Raw genomic sequence first — 21796 nt, 5'->3', positions numbered from 1 at the left:
CAACATAATCCTCATTCTTCTTAAACCTCGTGGCAAACCATGAATTTTAATATAGTCATAACTCTAAAATGCAATTTAGAAAATAGGTCAAGACAAGTTTTCTTCGCTAACTCCAAGTTCGCAATATCTTCGCACCAAGCCAAAGGTGCACAAATCCACGTCACCTTTAATAAGATTCAACCATCTACGAAACATAAGTTCACTCAAAGCATCACTAATTGCTATAGTAACGTGAGCCTTATTAATAAAGGTATAAGGACCACTTGATGCCCTAAATGTCTTGTTCTGAACTTCTATTTAATAGCTCTTCAAAGTTAAGAAACTTATAAAGAAGTCTTAACTTTACGCTGTAGATATTAAGGTTTAAATTACTTTGATCTTTGTCTTTTTACGATAATCTCTCCGTTTAATTATGTGTTTTATATTCCTTTAATTTTTGGGAGTGTTTAATAATTACTGTTATTTAGTAAGGGTCATAATCATTACAGGGGGCACTAACTGCACTGAATTTTAGGAGTTCTTGATTTAAGGTGGAATTGTTCGGTATCATAATTTTACCGGTTTTTCCTAGTTCCGTTGTATTATTTCCATTTATACTGGATAAAGCTTTTAGCAGTACAAGGGTTTAAACAGCTTTGCGTGCAAACAAAATATAGAGGAGATTTTTACAAAATATGTACGCCCCGTTATAGTTTACCTAGCATTTAAAATTCTTTTGTTTAGTTGTGCTAAAAATAATGTGTTTTAATTTACTTGGAAATAAACTTTAGGTTCGTTTATTTTTTCGGTTATTTGTGTGGCTGTGGCTTATTTAATAATGCATAATAGTTAATGAAATGTTTATGTCTCTTACATACGTGTAGTACAAAATGTGGTAGGTTTCCAGCACGGTTATCAATTTTAGTGATTTTGGGATGGGGAATTAACTATTGTTTACTGAAAGTCTAGATAAAAACTATAATTAAGTAAATATTAAACACACCACGCCTACTACAAAATGTATAGGTAACGATTGATACTTCTAGTAACAAATGGATATTTCACACATCTGTCCATTTATTTGGATAAATCATTAGAGACAATTCGTCGCCAACACCGCAAATAAGAAATTCTATGACTTTGTAGGGTTGGCGACGAATTATTAGCTTGACTTGCCTTGTAGTTTCGAAAATTTTAGCTAACTGCAAAGAAAATCCACTCAAAAACATATTCAGTTACCTTGACATTCCCATCTTAATCAATTGAAGGTCGACACCGAAATGGAATGATAGAATAAATTCAACCAAACACACAGGCTTACCTTTTACAATTTCTCGACAAAGATTAAAGATTATGGTTGTTACAGAAACCCGAACGACAATGCGCGACAAGAGTCCCTGCTCCCAGCTTCGAGAGAGAGAAATAAATTCAGAGGTATAAATTGGGAAGAATACGACTCCACACACCAAAAATACTTGGAAATAGGTAAGTTTTATTATGATAGCCTTAGGAATAAAATTGTTGAAGCTATAAGGTAGAATGACTTATGTGTAGGTATTTCTGATTGTAAATGGATATTTTGGAATATAGTATTAAACCATTGAGTTACTTATGTTCGTTTTTAGCAACCACTTCTAAAGCATTTCGTTACTAAGCGTTACGTGCGAGTGACACCACCATTAGGTGTTACTATTAGGTTTTTTACTTCAGTTAAGGATGATATATGTTGTGAGAATGCTGAAGTTATAGTTTGTAAATAACGTTATCATTACTAGTTTGTTATAATCACTAAAGTAACTAGTTTGTTTTGTTTCAGTGTAACAAATAGACGATATCAAAGACATAATTTCCTAAGTTGCAATGCTTACAACTTCTGAATACAAACAGTTTAATTGCAGTTTCATAACATAACCACAAAGATACCGCTCCATTAGTTCCTACATCTGTAGCTGTTGAGCCACTTACGTTTAATAACGAGAAAAACAAACGTTAATTTGTTCAAAGCCAACACCGAGAAAAGTTTCGCAGTAAAACTATATACGTTTTCTGAATTCTACACGTTAATGGTGAAAGTTTAAAATCCTAACTATTCAGGCGAAATAACATTTTGTGTTATGAAATGAATATTAATTTAGGCTGTTTAAGCGCATTAATTTAGGTGCTCAGAGAACCAAATTAATATGTTATTTAAATAAAACGTTAATCGTATTTCTAACTGTTTTGCATTGCGTCTATAATGTGTTTTGGGTCCTCCAATCATGTGTGTTACTTACTAGGTATTACAGTTTATAAATAGGATAGTTCCGCACAAAGGTTAACTGCTATGACTGCTACACTCGAGGAATGTTAACATCTTGTATAATGTGCTCTTTGTAGTTTAACTTTAGTGTTAAATTGTTTGTGCAGGTATGAAACCTCGCCTCAAGAACCACTACCGAGCTCACCAACTTTCCGTTTGGCTTCGCTTAGTTCCCGAACTCCACCGAGCAGGGATGGAAGACGTGGCCGCACGCCACAATCTATTCAAAAACCACAACGAGCAGGATCTCTACGAAGGCATCGTCCGACCGGATCCGTTGGCGAGAAACATCAACGATAATGACGCAATCAGACGAACTAACGGTTCAGTGTACACCGACACAGCCCTAACGACTGTTGATACGATACTGGCGACGTGCGCCACAATACTGCCAGGAAGAGATCTGCAAACATTGAACGCTACTGAAAACACTCTGGCTAATTTGGAAGCGGCCGGCTACGCCGCGTATTCGACGGCTTTAAGTGTAACAATAGCAATAGGGTGCTCCCTACTGATTTTGAACGTCCTAATTTTCGCCGGAGTTTATTATCAGAGAGATAAGTCTAGATCTCGTGGAAAACAGCAGCGGTTTAATGAAAAGCATTTTGAGACTATTTCTGGTAAACATTCGCATTATCACATGGATCCAACTCATGCTCCGAGTTTAGTCGTGGACGTTGAGAGACAAAATAGAAAGAAACATATGATGAGTTCCGACCATATCGCGAATTTAAACTTCAAAGGGCCGTTGGATGTTCCCAAGTCTCCGCCGAGTCCTACGCTAAGCATGGACAATATGATGCTTCCAAGTAAACTCGGGAGCAGAAGCAACAGTTTTAGAATACCTAACGTGAGCTACCCGCAGATGGGTTACGCGACTATGCCAAAGAATTTGAGCCAGTTTAATAACTCACCGCCTTTGCAAGAGTTACGGCAACAGAAATTCCAGCCTCCGAACGGATCGACGGCTCAGAACTCCCCGGGGAGGGAGGCGGAGGCGAGGGGGGCACACGCAACCCTGCGAAGAGGGAAGGCCTCCCTTCACTCGAACCTCCCGCAAGCCGCCATTGACGAAATGAGAGTGTGACGGTTAATCCCATCTGACTCTGCATTACAGAATTAAAAGTGTGTGTGTAATTGTATGGTTGTAAATACTATTGTACTATGAGGACGTCGAGATTTTTTTTAGGAATGTTATCGATTTTCTCCGAAATTGGAATATGATTATCGAATAAAATCAATTGTATCATACTTATTTGTGTCATTTTATTATTTTCCCTACTCACCAAACACAATACATCTGTCAGACACTTCCAACAGACAAAAAATTAGGAGAGCAGTAAGAAAAGTGTTCAAGAATTTCGTTAGAATGTACAAAAGCACTCAGAAATTCATGCAGACGAGTATTGTGAGCTATCTCAACTTAACCATACATAAGAGAAAATATGTTTTGAGTCGGCGTATTTATATACCCGAACGTGAGTGCTCGCTATTCATTCAACTGTTTGCTTTCGTGAACGTGAGCTAGAAGCACTAAGGTGCATTTTTCTATTTAGCTTAACAGAGTTTTGCTTTCAAAAATCCGATAGTGACCGTAATTGAATATTTACTTTTACTAGGTATACTACTGCACCTTGTTTTATCGGGCAAAGAATTTATTGGACTCTCAGTAATGTTCTTTTCGGTCATCTGATGGTAAGCAATCGGTGCCGTTCATGTACACCCGCAACACCAGAGGAGTTACATCAAGTGCATACTTTTTAGTAGGGTAAATGATTTGAATAGGGGGATGTACTTTGACACTGAATCTTTTTTTTTACATTTAATGGGTCGACGTTTGGCCGCTATCTCACCTGATGGTAAGTGATGATGCGGCATACGATGGAGCACGTCTGCCCATAAGCAACCTATTCACTCGGGCTTTGAAGACACCCAGGTTATACTATATTATATAAATCTAGATCTGTCAATTGATAGTACAGAGCTCCAATAATTCGAACTCGTAACATAACTGGTAAAAAGACTTTGTAGTTATAATTTACATACATCAGATGCTCTACTACCCATTTTGATTACATACTCCATCATCATCATTCAAAAGACGTCCAGTGTCCACTGTCGAACATAGGTCGCTCCAAATGTATTCCAGTTGGCTACCCTCCGAGCTAAAGTATGTCATCTGTCAAACTTGACGCTTGAAGTCCTAATCTAAGTTTGCCAGTGTGAACTAGAAAGCTGAATTGGCAGTGAGCGGAGCACATAGCGCGTAGCTGACTGCATGGTTGACGCAATGAGTGGCTGGGCAATCGGCTGCCGGGCAACGTGTGGTGGGTTCGATTTCCTGACCGAGCAAATCTTTGAGTGACCTACAAATTGTTGATTCGGGTATAGATGTCATGTGTACGTGAACTTGTATTTTTGTAAACACATCTACGATAAAATCTCTAATGTGGGGCAACGTTTCATAAAAAATAAGAGAACTGATGACCAATGAACAGGAAAAAAAATCACACTTCATACTATTATGAATATGAATGCTATAATGAAATGTAACGAAAACCTCATCAAAATTCAGAAACAACATGATTCATTACTGAGACAAAAAATACAAAAACGGTGTTTTTGTTAGACAATGATTAATTAGTTGAATAGTACGAGTAACAACGAAATCTAGTTTCGAGCTGTAACTATAGTAATATTTAAAATTAATTGGACAAAACTCAATTACTTTTTAGATATTAATTAATGTAATAATACTCTTGAAATTAGACTGAGCAAACTTGTATAGTCTGCTTTATTGGCGTTTTCGCAGAATATGTTATTTTGAGTACTAAATTAATGATCGTTTATGAAAAAAGTCAATTACGACAGTTCTAATTTTAGTAGAAACCTATGTAGGCTGGAATAGGAATGATGACGGGGTATGAAAATTTAAAATCTATTTAGTTTTTCAGTTAGGTAATGATAAATTTATTAGACATGTATTTTCTTTATTTTGTCATATAAGATAACAATACTTAGATAAACCAATGAAATGTTTAGGAGTTAATGGGAGGGAATTTAAGAATGGGGAGGAAATAGGTCATATCTACACAGTAAAATTTATCTAAAAGTGTAAAATTAAATTATTGCAGGACTGTCCAGAGTAGGAGTCTGTAATCTGACATTCCCTCTCGCTTCGCCCAAGACAAAAGAAGCAATTGGATGATTTCCACACTCAAAAAATATATAAATTGGTACGTAGCGCGTGCATAAGTTTATGATCTTAATGCCAATCGTTCAGTCAATTCAAAACAGCGCACCCTGTCTCCTAATTTATTTTAAAGGTTCTACAAAAAATATCAAAACCAGCATAGTAAGCAAACAAAACACAAACAAGATCAAACAACTACTACAACAATACAATGAGTGGCTAATGAAACATCTAATCATGGATACTTGGAAGTTTTACTTAAACCTTTATCCGGGTAGGGTCGACAATAAACAGGGTTATAAACATCTTCGCCTGACTCCAGGGTCGTACATAAACATATATTCGACTTGCGTCACTAAGATATACAACGTTTGGTACTTATGTTGAACGGAATGTGGTTTGTGCTTGAGAAATTATACTTTGTTCTATGCTATGTATACTCGTAGTTATATAAATAGGCTTCATGTGTGTAGTAGGTCTTTTGATGTATAGTGTGACCTGGTTTTTAATTATGTGACTTTTTTATGGGATAACACAGTTAACGAGTCCCTTGATGGTAAGCAATTAGAAACGCTCATGGACAATCGCAAACTAGGTAAACTATGGTGAGTTACAAATGCGTTGCCAGAACTTTGAAGGTTAGACATTTAAGGATTGGGCATCACAGAATTATTGGGTTGAAGACGTATAAAGATTACCTGATTACCTGTAAGGATATAGATTACCAAACGCTTTTAAATCTTGAAAGAAAAAATTTAAGGTTCTTGTATTAAAAGCATATACTTATAGCGAGTTATATTTACGTCTCATATTTGTGTAATGCGGGCAAGGCCTATAACCAAATACTAAACTAAAGTAGATTACATAATCGTGTCCTATTCTGAGACTGATGTGTGTTTAAAAGGTAAAAACTTAATCAAATCTGCAGTTTGTAACTTGGAAGATCAAACAAGTTGTTGATTAACATTAGTTGATAATGATTACATCTCTATTAATGCACAGAGCATAGAGCAGAACGAATGTCCATGAACAGTGAAACTTATAATCATTTCTGTGCCTGCTTATTATCATCTAGCAACCTACAAGATTTTTAGCTACCAATAGTAATAAAAAATAAAGAACTCGAGCTACTGAAAAATATCTAAAACAAACCACCCAAATAACTATAATATCACACTGACGCACATTGTAAAACAAAAGGTATCCACAAGGATTTCCACACGTGAATAAAAAAATAAGTTCTCACAATTCATTCCTCAATCACTAACCCAGACAGTTCACCGTTCTACCTCTCTAAAACACAACACATGACTAAGAACCTTCGTAAATATACCCAAAAACTAAGACACGATCTGCAAAAGAAATACCCATAATAAATAGCGATATTATCGTACAAAGTATGCCTGCTATCTTTGGAGCTATAAAAATGTTCGCTGTCGGTGACTTTATCGACGATTTACAAAGATTAATAAAACTGTTCGAATAATAATATAATAGACAAGCGTAGTGTAGGGTGCCCTCTAGCTAGGTGGAGCGATGATATCCGCAAGGTGACTGAAGATCGAGTTCAGTGGCGTAGCTGATAATGGTGATGATGTTCCAATAATAATCTGTTGTGACGTCACATATGTCACTATTAGTTGTGCTGGTAAGAGTAGAGTAGAGAGCATACGCAGTGTAATGTGATAACTATTAGCCCGCTTCCCAATCTTTTTAATCCCTGATTGCCCAGCAACCCTAAATTCCGAATCCCCAAAATGTCGGTAATAAGCCTAAAGGAACACAAGAGACAGGCTCAACAGAGACCAGAGACACAACTGGGAGAACTCCAGTTGTCAAGCACCATGGAATGTAAGTATGAGTATCCGTATGATTTTCCAAACAGCATACTTCAAAATTGTCTCGTTGTGAGAGAAAAGAAGACAAACAAACAATTATACACTTTCGCATTTAATACTAAGAAAATAAAGCTCAAATTAACCAACCACAAAAAATACATCGCAATTAGAACCTTCAGCTTTAACATAATATACCTAGACATACACCATACGTACGTAATAACAACACGTGACTGTTATAATTTTCTTCCACCCCTTAACATCACAAACCCACCCATCTGCGAATATTAATAAACACACTACAGCAAACCCGATATCGTACATTCATATCCTTTATTTATCCAACACTGTGGCTCTCAAAGTTGTGGGGGTGTAAATGGAATAATTAAATATTTTAACATACTCGTATGACACCCTATGCCTTTCTAATAGCATAAGTCGTTTTATACCTGATACCACGGCCCCCGGAGTGATACCACGGCCTTACAGAAAACCGACGTGAAACAACGAAAAGGTTGTGTTTTGTCATCTATCCACAAACCTCCAAAGGCTCGTTACATACTGGTAACTCTTCTGGTATCAGGAATCCATAGATGTATTTTATTCCATTAAAAAGGGAAAAACTGAAAACCTTAATTTGAAACTTTCGATAATTCAAACTTATCTCTATAGTTCAAAGTTAGCACAAAGTCCCTATAAAATTTCTTTACATTTCAAAATAAATGAATACATTTTTGTACGCTAAGTAATTTGAAGGAAAAAAACAATTCTACGTTACCAACTTGAGAAGAAGAGAATAGAAATTGCAGAAAAAAAGGAACAGATATATCTAAGAAGTTGCAAAGGTCTGTACCGTTATTTTGAGGCAAATTCAAAATTCGGATCATTGACAATTGACAATTTTGAATATTCGGTGATTCGAAATGTGTGAGGAGTCGCTTCACTCTCATATTAAGAGAGTCGACTGTATAGGTAACTACCGTATCACTAAAATTTGTCAAAAAGTTGATCATTTCATTCACAATTTTTTGACTTGGTGGTACTTTATGAAGTCCAAACTCAAGTCTTACGCAAGAAAGTCAGCGAGTTACTTAACACGTGCTAATCATAAAGTTTTATACTAACATTTGCACATTTCTTATGGTCTTCGCGCGTGATCGTTGGAGAGATTTACAAAGTTAAACGAGATCATCAAACCGTGATCAAGTTAAGATCAAAAATATACATCGTCATGTGGAAATGGATAGTCTGTTTTTAACCGACTTCAAAAAAAGTAAAAAATAGTTTTCCAATTTGACGCGTTTGGCTAAACCGATGTTGATGTGGTTGTCAGTTTAGTATTTTTCAGCTTAGGGAGGCAGTTTAACGGATATTTGCAATTGGGCCTCCGGTAACCTCACTCACACGACGAAACACAACGCAAGCATAGTTTCACGTCGGTTTTTTTATGAGGCCGTGGTATCACTCCGTTTGAGCTGACCCGTTCGTGCTGAAGCATGGGTCTTCCACACTTATATATAAGGAATTTATTATATTAGCACATTACACGCACTTAACTATTTTATACTAGTGACTAGTGACAAGATAATATTTGAGAACCACACTCCCAATACATAGAGGGAAACGTATTTTATGTTTTATCAAAATACGAGAGAAACTTGTGCAAATACAGCTATCGGGCTTAATTGTATAAGGAGCTATAATTTGCTAGCTAGATAGAACATACGCTGGTTATATTATATTACTAAGTTATGAATAAAATTATCAATCATAGTTAATATTCAGAAGAGGATAACTAAAGAAATGTTTAGAAATGTAAGTGGCTTCACGCTATTACACTTCACAGTAATATGCTATGTGAAAGTTGGTTTGTTTGGATGTTTGAATTTTGATGAAAGTTGGTATGCAGACATGGTAAGCTGACTTGGGTAATAGAATACAACTGGATTAGTACCCCCGGGAACACAGGCAGAACCTACTAGATACATAAAACTAATGTAGATGAAATATGTAATGAAATAAAGGGGGCAGTAAAAAAAAACATCAATTTAAGGATACCTAAAGTTATCCTATTAACCTTCATTCTGATATAACTAGAAAAAAGGCATGGCAAATAAAAAGACTTATAGTCAACAAGAAATTTCAAATAACCTAAAGAAGCACCCAATATTATGAATTTTGTTTTAAAACTTACCTAAAATCCAAAATTATTCGCATAACACCTTAAAATTATAAAACATGAAGAAGAATTTCAAGTAACATACACCATCACTCTCATATATACTCAGCAAGGATAATTTTTTTGCACAATTCCTTAGGTTTATTACGTTATTCAAGCGCCCTTCGGAGTAACTCAAAAAGTTCGGTGAAGCAAAGAAAACTTACGATTTACTTGAGCGAACAAACCGTTTCTTATAATGTTTCATATTTTATTGGGTAAGTGCAGAAATATTGGTTGAAAGTGAATGTTTCTGGAACCCTGTTTATGATAGGGGAGTTACTTTTGAAGTTACGTTGTAAGGAGTTCTTTTTTGCAATCGCTGAAGAATTTTACTCAAAGACTCGTTTATTCTTGGGTTTTGGTACGTTGGAATTTTAATTGCTTTATCATTGTTTTTAGTGTTAAGATTATTTATATTTTTTTTTTCTGTCGAATATTGTCTGGTGTCATATTTACAAGATGCAAATTTGAATTTTAGAATATCTAATGTTTATAATAGTAGCATAATAACGGATTTTCGGTTTGAGTCTTGAGTCGAACTAAGTTTTTTTTTTAAAGGGGCAAGCTTGCCTCAATTTTAAACCAGGAACGTAGATATAACTATGAAAACATCGGAAGACTAAAGTACGACGCGTCCCAGGCACATGAGTGACTATGTCTTGAATCCCGCAACGAAATAAATCCGAAGATATTATTAGAGGACGAAAAAAAGGACTAAATAATATAGACTTTTCAAATTTTTAGACGTCCAGTAATTAACACATAAGCTAATTAGGTATGAAAATAGAACTGCATCATAAAAGACTTGTTCATTACATTAATATTAAAGGATATAACAACTATGTATATAAGAATGTAACATTTAAAGCGTCTTCTGTCTGCCCATTCCCATTGTTACGTTAGGCGCAATTACAAAATTCAGCCTCAAGCATTGGTGACCCCGATTTGTTATTAGAGGACGCTGCTGCGCATTCCTCATTGGAATCTGGAGACCTGTCTATAATCCCTTCTGCGCACCAAACGACACGCACTGTTAAAGAGCGGGTCTTCTTTTCCTGGAACCATGTGTCTCTGGATTAAGGTTAAACTACAAATACATTAAATTTCCAAAGATTCGAGAATGTTCGCGGTATTAATGTGTTTGATGAAGACTTAGTAGGCTTAGTAAGTGTCGCGATAAAATTGCCAATTTAGATTCCCTTTTGAAGTCTGTTTGACGTAAGTGTTGTTAGTATGTGTGCGTTTAGGTTTAATGTAGTTATGTTTATATTTTGCAACGTCACGCCTTTTATACCCGAAGGGGTATGCAGAGGTGCACGTTACGGCACGTAATGCCGCTATACGACGTACACCTACTTTTTACTATTTGTGTTATAAGTCCCATGTAATAGTAGTGAGCCTATTGCCATATACTGGGCAAAATCTAGACTCCCTGCTACCACTAAGAAATTTTCGAAATACCGAAACAAGCCTAGTAGTTTTATCAGATAATTTAGCTTATAACTTTTCGTCTAAATACGAGATCCCATTGTTGAATATTGATAAGAATTAGACCGAGATTTCAGGTAGGTATGCTTATATATTTGCTGTACTGAAAATCGGAATAACAACAAATCAGTCGACCACTACAAAATGTCTGGGTATTACAGTCAAAAACATTTTGCCACACGATTACGGCCCGTATTGAAATTTGAGGTTACTTCATCAATCAACTGACAGGTACACTATTGCAGTTTCAAAATACTAATATGCTTTTAATTCATATGAATTGAACTTTAATTACCACACATATTTCAATTGCATTCACATAATTATCCCGGACCATCTGCATTAATAATAAAATTATTTATCAGCACAATTTATCTTCTAATTTAGATATCATTGGGCAATTTAATTGGTGTTCTATTGGGCACTTTATTATATACGGATAATTAACGGGCTTAATTTAATTTTATCTTAATTAGATTATTTGGTTTTATTTGGAAGTCATTTGTTAACAGTACGTGTAATATCATCATAATCATTTCTAGTACCGTATATGTCTTATTTTTTTTTTGAGGGGGGGAAAATCATCCAATGACTTCTCCCGCCTTGGGCAAGGCGAGAGGGAGTGTCAGACTCTTATTGACTAAAAACCACCCCGTTCCTTCTCCTGCTTTTCGACCCGGAGCCCCGGTAAACGGTATATGTCTAAGTCAATAAGTTTTTTTAGTGACGTTGAAATGGCATAAGAAGTAGTCGGGATAATATCATACGCCATCTATTATAAAGTTATTTGAATTTAAATCTGAAATATTAAATACCTATCTAATCTGTTTATTTAAAGTAAATACCAAGGTCATCAATTATACAGACAGAGTGATGAGTTAAAGCAAGTCTTATACTAAAATACATAAGCTCCATAATAGCAGCATTGTTGAGAACTATGTATTTATATAACTAGGTACCTTTCACGTCACAAACAAAGACAAAGGCACAAACAAAACAACTAGACAGGAACATTGTGGAACAAAACGATCTGATTCCTCTCGCACGATTAGCCACCGAATGTGGGGACATTTGCTGGTGCTCCATCTATAAAACTGTCACGGCATCAAACGGATTTTACTAAATCCAGTATGTAAACACCACAAATGTATACCATAAATATTGGGCGACGGTAAATCTAGGTTACATTCGCAATAAAAGCCAGACTCAAGGGCGTCATAAATTCGCCAGTCAAAATTCTGAGGCCGACAGAATTTAGAAATAATGGAAGAGAAAATCTTAGGAATGGTGAAGGATTCGAGGCTTCTGCATAATAAGACGCTTCCAGAAATATATGAGTTGTGAACGAATGTGTGTGTAATTGACAATGTAATATTATAGGTGACATGTTTAATGTGATGATCAAACCATTCAGTATGTGTTTACATACCAAGTTTTTCTCATCTAAATCTCTTATAAAGAACCTATGGTTCGATCTGCGTACGTGGGTATTAATATTATTTTATTGACTTAGTCGTTAAATAAGAGGTCTAAGTTATAGAAGGCTCGGGTCAAGATTTGTATCTGGAGATCAATTCTATTTTAGGTAATTCGAACTAACCATTGTTTTTTTGCGTTTTTAACCATACATGGTGTCTTAATTAGGACTATAACCAAAGGTGGCATTGTTAAATTTTATGACAATGATAAAAAATTTGACTACTTATCATAAACCTTAAAAGTTATTCTATTTTATATGAACGTAAAATATCGCCGTATAATAAGATTTCTAGATTAATTTTCACCGCTGCTCTGGGATACGGAATCGTTTCAAATGAATATTACTGGCTGCTAACCGATTTCATTCGATAATACAGCATTCAATTCTCGAACAGAAATTCAATTATTTCCTAATTACAATTTCAATAAGGTGTTATCATCTTCGGAATATTTTATGTCGGTCCCCATTGCTTCGTTTTCATCCTAAACGTTTACGCAAACCACATAAAACGACTCACCTTTTCATATTTGTTTTCTCTTTTCTTCTTTACTTCTTTGTATATTGCTATTTCTTTTTTGTTTCGGTTACAAATTTTCTTAGAGCCTAGACATACGACGATATATTTATGACTTGAGTGGTTTAAGTTTTGAGATTTAGGCTATTTTAAAACTAAAGCTAGGCTCTGATATAAATCTTTAAGCACGGGTGGAGAAGAAAAGGTACCTTTGCTTTAGAAGTTTTAATATTCGTCTTGAAGAAAGGCAAGATTATTCATTGCTCTGTCTACTGAGGTACTCGCTATAAAAACTAAAGCATTAAAATATTTAATTAGGTTCGTGCTTGATAGTGAGAAATAAGCATGAGTAGTAACTTTACAGACACGTTTTACGTCTGTGCATTGTACAATTTTATATTGTAGACAGGGACTTAAGATAAAATCTTTTTTTAAATCTAATACTAGATATGCATTTGATCACGATCTCACCTGATGGTAAGTGACAGTGCGGTCTAAGATGGCACATGCCTGGCTAGAAACTGTGGCCTTGAAGATATCACACGGGACATAGCATAACAGTGCCACAAACTGTAGTAACAGGCAAGGCTTTTCCAACTTTAACATACCTTGATTAGTGATACTAAACAATGTCTTCTGATTTCTTTTGATGCAAGCAATGGTTTTTTTACTTAAATATACTGAGAAAAGCTCCACTAGTTTCAAGTCACAGCGGGAAACTTTATCTCGAGTAGCATGCGTAGATGTGGCGACGTTACGCAGCCTACTAGTTAAAGTGACAGTACTGGGTACAACAGCGAGTAGGCTTTTCTGTGACTCGAAACTAGTAGAGCTTTTCTCAATATATTTACGCGAGTAAACCAAGTCAGTTAACTTAGTATGTCTCACGATAGTTATTATAAAAATTTGGAGTTAAATCTTTTGAGTAACATATTTAAATTTGCAAAAAAAATATCTTGTAACTTAATCCACAGCTTCTTTCAAATAACCCACAGAGAATGTCTTACGAACGTGCGGCCTGTCATAAATTATTTCCATGGACAGACACTGGGAGATTGGCGAAGCGTCAAACCGGAATAATTCCTGCGGGTACACAAATGCGTGGGACGGGAGGTTTTCAACTAGTGAATGAATTAGTTATACAACTTTATACCTGAATTCTTTAAAGGGTCAACACATAAACGGTTTAGGTGTTATATTCACGTGTCACCTGATATTTTAGTTCAAACATTTTGCGTAGGTTTTCGATGAAAAAGGTAAATTGAGAATGTTAGCTGATTCGGGTTTGTTGATATTTTATGGTGAATGAAATGTTGTATGTAATGTCCCATGTAAGGGGTAATAGGGGGTGAGCCTACTACCCCCAGCGACTTCGCCTGCGTTCCCGTGGGATAAAATCACCCAAGTCAGCTCATAAGGGTATGAGCTGACTTGGGTGATTTTGGTCAGAGACAAGTGTCTGTATACCAAATTTCATAAACATTCGTTCAGTAGTTTCAGCGTGATTGACGAACAAACATCCAAACAAACAAACACATATAAAATTAGTATGATATCACATAGCAGTTTCCAGCTAAACTCTAGATTCACCAATAACACTAAAATTACAAACAATATCATAGGACTCATCGCCAAACGACTAGAAACTACAATAAAATAAACATAAAACATTACTGCTTGAGACATACTGGTAATAAATCTTATTATGTTCACATAGTGTATATTGTCAAGCGTAGAGCTCCTTGTGTCGACTAATAAGATTATATCGGAGGCACGTGTCGGCCTCGGCTCAGAATGCAATCGTTTTTGGCCAAGAAATAGCAAGATGGAGGTTAAATGAATTAGGGACTGTTTGTGTGATGCCCTTTTGGTGTTCTGTGCTGAGCTAGAATAGTGTTTGGATCGTGTTCTTTATAAAGACAATGGTGAAAACTAAACTTTCATAGTGATATTTTTAGTCTCAGAAATTGTATCTACATATTTATAAACTCCAAATGTATATTATGCTTCGTAAAAACGCTAAATTGTCGATGCAAAGTTACACGGATAAATTGTCAATAATAAATAATCATTGGCTAAAATTGGTTAACTGTCGATCAAAGATCTCCTTAAAGAGTAGAACCTGTAATAGACCTGGTGAAATGTAAAATTTACCTACTAACCTACCTACCTCAGTTTCGGTAGGTTCCTGTTCCTTATTGGGCGGGAGGAAACGCCCGGGTGTCATCACTGCGAGGACCGCCCGGAGGACACAGTAGAACATACAGTGGCGGTGTGCCCTGCGTGGGCTGAGCACCGCCAAGTCCTCAGGGATGTGGTCGGCGACGGCGACCCGGCACTGGTTCAGGCCATGGTGCGGAGCGAGAGGGACTGGGATGCCGTCTCCTCCTTCTGCGAAGCAGTCATGCTAGCTAAGGAGGAGGCGGGGCGCGTGAGAGAACAAACCTCCTCACGCCCCAGCCGTCGCGAAAGACACTCCGGGCGTAGGGGATCCCGAGACGATCTCCGGCCACCGTAAGTGCGGGCCTGCGGACGGCGAGCAAGGGTAGCTCACCGCCCGAACAGAACCAGACCCGTGCGTGCGGCGCGTCGCGTTCCGCGCGCGCCTCAAAGAGCCATCAGACCACCACAGATGGGGCCCAATAGGGCTGATGCCTGACCCGGAGCTGCGGACTACCTAGCGGGTTTACAGGGGCTCCGGCTCGAAAAGCAGGAGAAGGAACGGGGTGGTTTTTAGTCAGTAAGAGTCTGACACTCCCTCTCGCCTCACCCAAGGCGAGAAAAGTCATTGGATGATTTTCCCCCTCAAAAAAAAAAAAAAAAAAAACCTACCTACCTCAATTATTGATGATAGTATAAACCTTTTTTTAATGATGGAGGCTGTAAAGAAATTTTAAGGCGCTTCGCATTTTTAGGTCAGGTAATACACCTAAAACCTTGAGTAAACGCAACCTCTTAAGTCTGAAAAATACTATGCTGAAAACCGCATCAAAATCGGTTCCCCCAAACGCGATATAATTGCGCACAAACATACATACATACATATAGGTCAAACTAAGTACCATCTTTTTTTTGAAGTCGGTTAAACAAGCTTAAATTTATGTATAATGCCTATTTATATAATGTATATTATCAGAACTATAACAATTAGCTGTCCCATTTACTCTGCTCATCTCTAAAGGATTAGCGAAGCGGATCACTTCACAATCAACCTGCTTGCCAGTTTACATTTGGCTTATTTTGATAAGCAAATTATGTATTGATATTCCTGATTGCAATCCATTAGATTAGAAGCGCTTTGCCTGTCCAGGTATCTAGGTAATAACACGGTATTAATTTTAGGATTACGTCTATCCGTATAAAGTAGAAGGTTTCGAAGAAAATGTCGACGATTTTAACCAACTAATCCATAAATGATCGCATTTTCCAGTTCATTCTCAGAAAGATCTGAAAATGATTGTTTTCTCTTTAAAACCATCATTTTAAGTGTGGGCGAGCCATGCTTTGGTACGTGTGGGCCGGCTCGACCGGAATGATATCAAGGTTTCACAGTGTGATGGTCTGTCAGGTACCCCTAAAATATAAACAAAGGCATCCCAATACTTTGAAGTGTCAACTTTCTAATGAGCCACATGTTAGGCCATTTATCTTATATTTTATGAGAACCAGACTTGGGATAACTGATGGGCAATTGAGTTGTAACTTGTTAAATGATCTTAAGGGTAAAGTGGGACCATTGGGCGCACAACACAATACGAAAAGCCACATCTGGTTGCAATAATGCTGACCTACGAAAGGTCCCTGGAAACAATTAGGATATTGCACAAAAAGTGTCATAAAACAAGGGTTGCATTGGCCTGGGAAAGGGGCTCTGGCGAGGAGATGTAACAAATGTGATGAACACGAGAGGGCACTTACTCTTGGACTGCGGAGACGGAAGGTTGTCTAGGATAGACTAGAATTGGTTCCTTAGAACCCAGTTGTACTAAGTAAATTCAGTGTGTTGTGTGGAAGTTTGGTGAGTAGCAGTGTGAAAGCAGCGAACGGGTATGTGAATGTGGATTTATTATAGGCTAGGGCCTTATCCCATCTTCCTATTTGTATCCCCGGAACAGTGCCCTGCACTGTACTTGTTGTACGCGCATCTCCAGGGAGCGGGGGTAGGCTTCACCAAGTATCTCGGAGTCTCTCCATACATTGGTTAGCTATGCTCGAAAGGAGTACTAGGTTCAAAACACATGTGTGTCTCGTCAACATCCACACCCGCCATAGGAGGCATATCTATACTAAAAAAATTCTACGGTTGACGAAACATGCACTGTCGAAACGGGGTTCTGTTAAGGAGGTGTAATGATGTGTAGATCTGAATGGCCACTTCGGCGTACACAAGTGCATCTGTAACGGTATTCTTCCACGTAGTATAATCCCTTCTCTTTGCTGACCTCTTATTTCATGATTAAATGTAAATAAATTAAAATACATCCCTTTAGTATATCGTTTCCTCATGAATTCCCATATTATCCTTTGTACTTGCTTTTGATTGATCATATACATAAATAGCATGATGAACAAGTTAATACAATAAGTCATGTTATTTAATACTTGCTTTTGATAGAAAATATAAATAACATGATGAACAATTTAATAAAATAAGTTATGTTATTTATTGGGAATTCATTAAATATCCCGTGAACTATCGGAAACGGTGGGAGAGTGACCAGTATCTGGACGAGCTCTACAGAACAGAGCGGATGGCGGGGCTCTGTTCCTTGCCCATTTCCCACGAAGGGGTAAGCCGAATAACATCCCTCCTTGATTTAGGAAAAACGGAAAATTTATCCACCCTAGGATAGGCTAGAAACAGTCACATGTGGTGCCGTGACCAGGATCCTCGTCATTAAATGTACTGATTCACTTCAGTGCAACGAGGAAGAATTATTTATGGGTTACTACGATAAAACACAACGTAATTAGACGGCTTTATTAAAACCCGTGGGTTCAATTCCCACTTACATATTATTTTATCATGAGTAATGTTTATTTTGTAGTTTGTCTCCGCAGATTATGGGTTCAATTCCCAATCCTTTTTAGTTAAAAATGAGAGTAAGTCAAGGGTTCGATTCCCGCATTAATCCATTACTGTAAGCGACTATTGTTGAATATTATTTCGATTTATGAACAGGTGTAGGGTGTGGGTTCAATCCCCACGTGTGTATCTTTTGTAACCAGTAGCTTTTGCTAATTACTACGTACAGCGTGTTAAGAAGAAAAACAGTACGTTAGGATTCAAAAGGTGTTTAGATCTGTCTCCGCAGATTGTATTGGGTTCAATTCCCGCATAATTATAATTCATTATTTCTTGCGTGTCATACGGACACAAATGGAGTATCTCTGCAAATAGTGGGTTAAATTCCCGCATGGTTATATTTATTTGTTAATTGCATATAATGACGAACGAGTTATCTCAGCAAATTGCGGGTTCAATTCCTGCTTAGTTATTCAATAGTTATTATTTACTGGCCAGCATCAAATAGATTCATTTGGTCATGTCTCCATGTCCAATAGGACGGAGGATGGAGGACTTTAAGTAGATACTGAAGTTTACACTACGGTTGTAAGGGAGGAATCTATATGATATGTAATCAATGAAGTACAATGTGTATGGTGATTTTACAAGTGTGCCTGGCTACTGGAAAGGTTGTGTGTGTGGATTATGTATGAGTGGAAGATGTTTGAGATATAAACAGATTGGGACAAACTGGTCTTACGGATATATAGATTGTACAGTATAAATATTAAGTGAAATTAACATGTTGCATTTCATTTGTCACTATGGTTATCCTCTTGCATCAGATACTCGTGTGTTCTTGTTTAAAATTCCAGGATATTAAACTAAAATATCTTGTGACTCCTTGACATTCGGCTGAGGAAGGCGACAGCAGTCGTGGCGATAGTATCCTGAACGAAGCTAAGTGTTCTTTTATTAATCAAGATTATAAAGACTGGCCCATTATATTAATGTGATGTTGCCAGATTCTAAAATTGATAATAATTTGAATATTTAACACGTTTCTAGCTTGGTTCCAACAATTACTATTATACGACAAGCACATGTCTCTATTCATACATTTGACATTGTGTGATGTTTACGATTGATTCTATGCTACCAGAGTCTGAGGGGGGCATTCATATTTGAGACTAACCCCTGACAAAATATTTAATAACAGGGGCTATTGTCTAATTATATACTTGTACTGACGAAAATTAGTAAAGGTATGAAACTCAATGTAATGCCTGATAAATCACAGTTTAGAAAGGTGGCTTGAAGTTAATCAAACCTAAACTGAAATATTTTGAATTTGCTCTAACCTCTTATACTCGGAGGGGGGCTCATGTATTGGGATGTATACTTATATGTTTGTGTGCGGACTATTTCAGCTTTAACTCTTCGTGCCGATCGTGCTTCGATGCCGGAGGCAGTAAACGCAGTAGGAGAGGCTTCTGTCCAGCGGTAACGAGTACGGTGGCGTATTAGAGAGAGCTCAGGTAGCGTGACTAGCGTCACCTAACAGAAAAGTCCTGGTATGTACAAATTATTTTATTAGCATGCACAGGATTGCTGTACTCGACCAATGGACAGAGACAGCCAAAGCAGAAGCGTTCAATTTAATTAGGATTTTACAACTATGAAATGTATCTATACGCAATCGGAGATCTATTAGACTTTGGACTATATTTTACTCTTTCACAAGTTCATGGATATTAGCAGAAGCTATTGGCTTCTGTTAGTAGAACGAATCTGACGTGGCACTGTCACCTTGTAACATAGTGTCATAGTTATGATGATGATAGGCCGATGCGTTACAATTCGTACGGGTAGTAATTATTAGGCAAGATAGTTGGACGTCTTCCAATTCGTAGGGATATTATAGAGATAACGGAAAATGAAGGGTGTTATGAAAGAAACCACAATTATAACATAAACTTTTCAAATGAAAGAAATCAATATATGTTTCCGTAAATTCTAGGCACATAATGATGTTCAGTAATATGACTTAAATGAGGGAGACATTCTCTATCTGAATGCCCTGAGAAGAAAATAAAAAAAAAAAAATAACTCAGAGGCCATCAGGCCGGTTTCTTTAAAGATTTAGGCGAAGGCATCGGCAATCGTGTGTAACAGATGGATGTCAAATAAGTGGAGGTAGAATTGTACATGTCGTATGTGTATTGTACACGGGTTCGACTCCCGATATAGCCAGTTAGTGGAGGTAGAATGGCAGATGTCGTACATGCATGGTAGAAGTGTGAGGGAAGATTATTGTAAACGGGTTCAATTCCCGATAGAGGCAAGCATTATTAGTGAGACCTACAAGTTGTTGTAATCTGTGTGTGAGGTTGTGTATTTGAGAACGCACCCATTGTATAAAAAGGAACCCTAGTGGTGGCAAGCTTTAGATAATTCACATAGGCAATAACAACTCTAACGAGCATTACCAAACTCAGAATCAAGTGGAATCAAGCACAAACATAAATAAACTCCAGTGCTTCAAACAGTATTCAGTTGTGACCTGATCGTGAATTAATTCAGATCACTGCTCAGCATCTGCTTATTAGAGCTAGATTTGCCCGTGCTCATCTAAAAATGAGCATGTGTTAGGTCGTACGGTTACTTGATGCACAACAAAAAGTGTTAGGGCGCGGATGAAACAGCGGAAGGAGTTATTAGAAGCGAATAATTAGCCTTATTTGTCAAATGCAGATCATTACCAGTCCTGTCTTAGTAATACGCTTTATATCCTTGGCGAGAGTGGAGTCATTTGACAGTTATGTTATGAGAGGAGCCTGTCGATATGCGAAAGTTGCAGTCCTAGCATACAGTGCTGGTTGTTGAGAGTTTCGAAAGTCGAAATTAAAGTAATTAAATCCTTCATGCTCTACGGCGAGACCCAAGCGAGCGATATGCGATAACTAAATTGTTGTGTGACAGGAAAAGACACAATTAGGTTTCGACTGTTCAAGTCAAATATACTTATGTGCAACTTTAGGGACGTTACGTTATTATGCGGCAACACTTAAGAGAAATTACCAATTATGACTTATTCCAGCAGTCATTCACTAATTTATAGTTGAAAACCAAATTACCATATGCACGAGACTTAAATTTATATTAGTGCAACTTGTACTTTATGGTATAGACGCGTAACTGCAAGGATTCTTATACGTTTAAGCGAGTAAATACTTGGTCTCAACCGCGTGTTTTAACATGGCGAGACGCCTTCATGTCCACAAGGAGATTGGGCTAGTTTGCCAGTTTTGTTATTATACCCTGGGACAGGTAGATTGCAATCACGCAGCGGATGAATTGTCAAATTTATCCAATATTCTCCAAGAAATAACTAGCCCACAAATCAGATGTTTGTTGCTGTCTGCTCCTAATGAAGCAGGAGGTGCTGTTTGACTCTGAACTACAAGTTCATAGCTTAGTAATTCGGAAGCTTATAAATTGGAACATGACTGGTTCCGTAATGACGATAAGTAATCTGCGTGCAATAAACATGAATGAAATATGCACACACTTTAATTCAATAAGAGGTGCTGTTTTGCACTCTGAACTACAAGTTCATAGCTTAGTAATTCGGAAGCTTATAAATTGGAACATGACTGGTTCCTTAATGACGATAAGTAGTCTGCGTGCAATAAACATGAATAAATTATGCACACACTTTAATTCAATAACAGAAGCAGGGGAAACATGCTTAGGCACAATACCTAAGTCGATAC

At 37.1% G+C, this 21796-nt stretch overlaps 1 protein-coding gene across 2 annotated transcripts in view; it reads left to right on the top strand.

Annotated features, from left to right (window-relative positions):
* The window catches only part of LOC118262926 (neuroligin-4, Y-linked), an 88060-nt gene extending 84527 nt beyond the window's left edge, over positions 1 to 3533 (top strand). For both annotated transcript variants that reach the window (XM_035574612.2, XM_035574611.2), the window contains exons 10-11: positions 1346 to 1464; positions 2386 to 3533. In XM_035574612.2, coding sequence (XP_035430505.2) covers positions 1346 to 1464; positions 2386 to 3365 — 1099 coding nt within the window. In that variant the 3' untranslated portion in view covers positions 3366 to 3533. The remainder of the gene's footprint in view (positions 1 to 1345; positions 1465 to 2385) is intronic.
* The last annotated feature ends 18263 nt before the right edge of the window (positions 3534 to 21796 follow it).

Source organism: Spodoptera frugiperda, chromosome 12 (genome assembly GCF_023101765.2).
Source record: "Spodoptera frugiperda isolate SF20-4 chromosome 12, AGI-APGP_CSIRO_Sfru_2.0, whole genome shotgun sequence".
NCBI classification, from domain to species: domain Eukaryota; kingdom Metazoa; phylum Arthropoda; class Insecta; order Lepidoptera; family Noctuidae; genus Spodoptera; species Spodoptera frugiperda.
The sequence above is the reverse complement of the archived record's forward strand: the minus strand, read 5'-3'. Positions and strand labels throughout refer to the sequence as shown.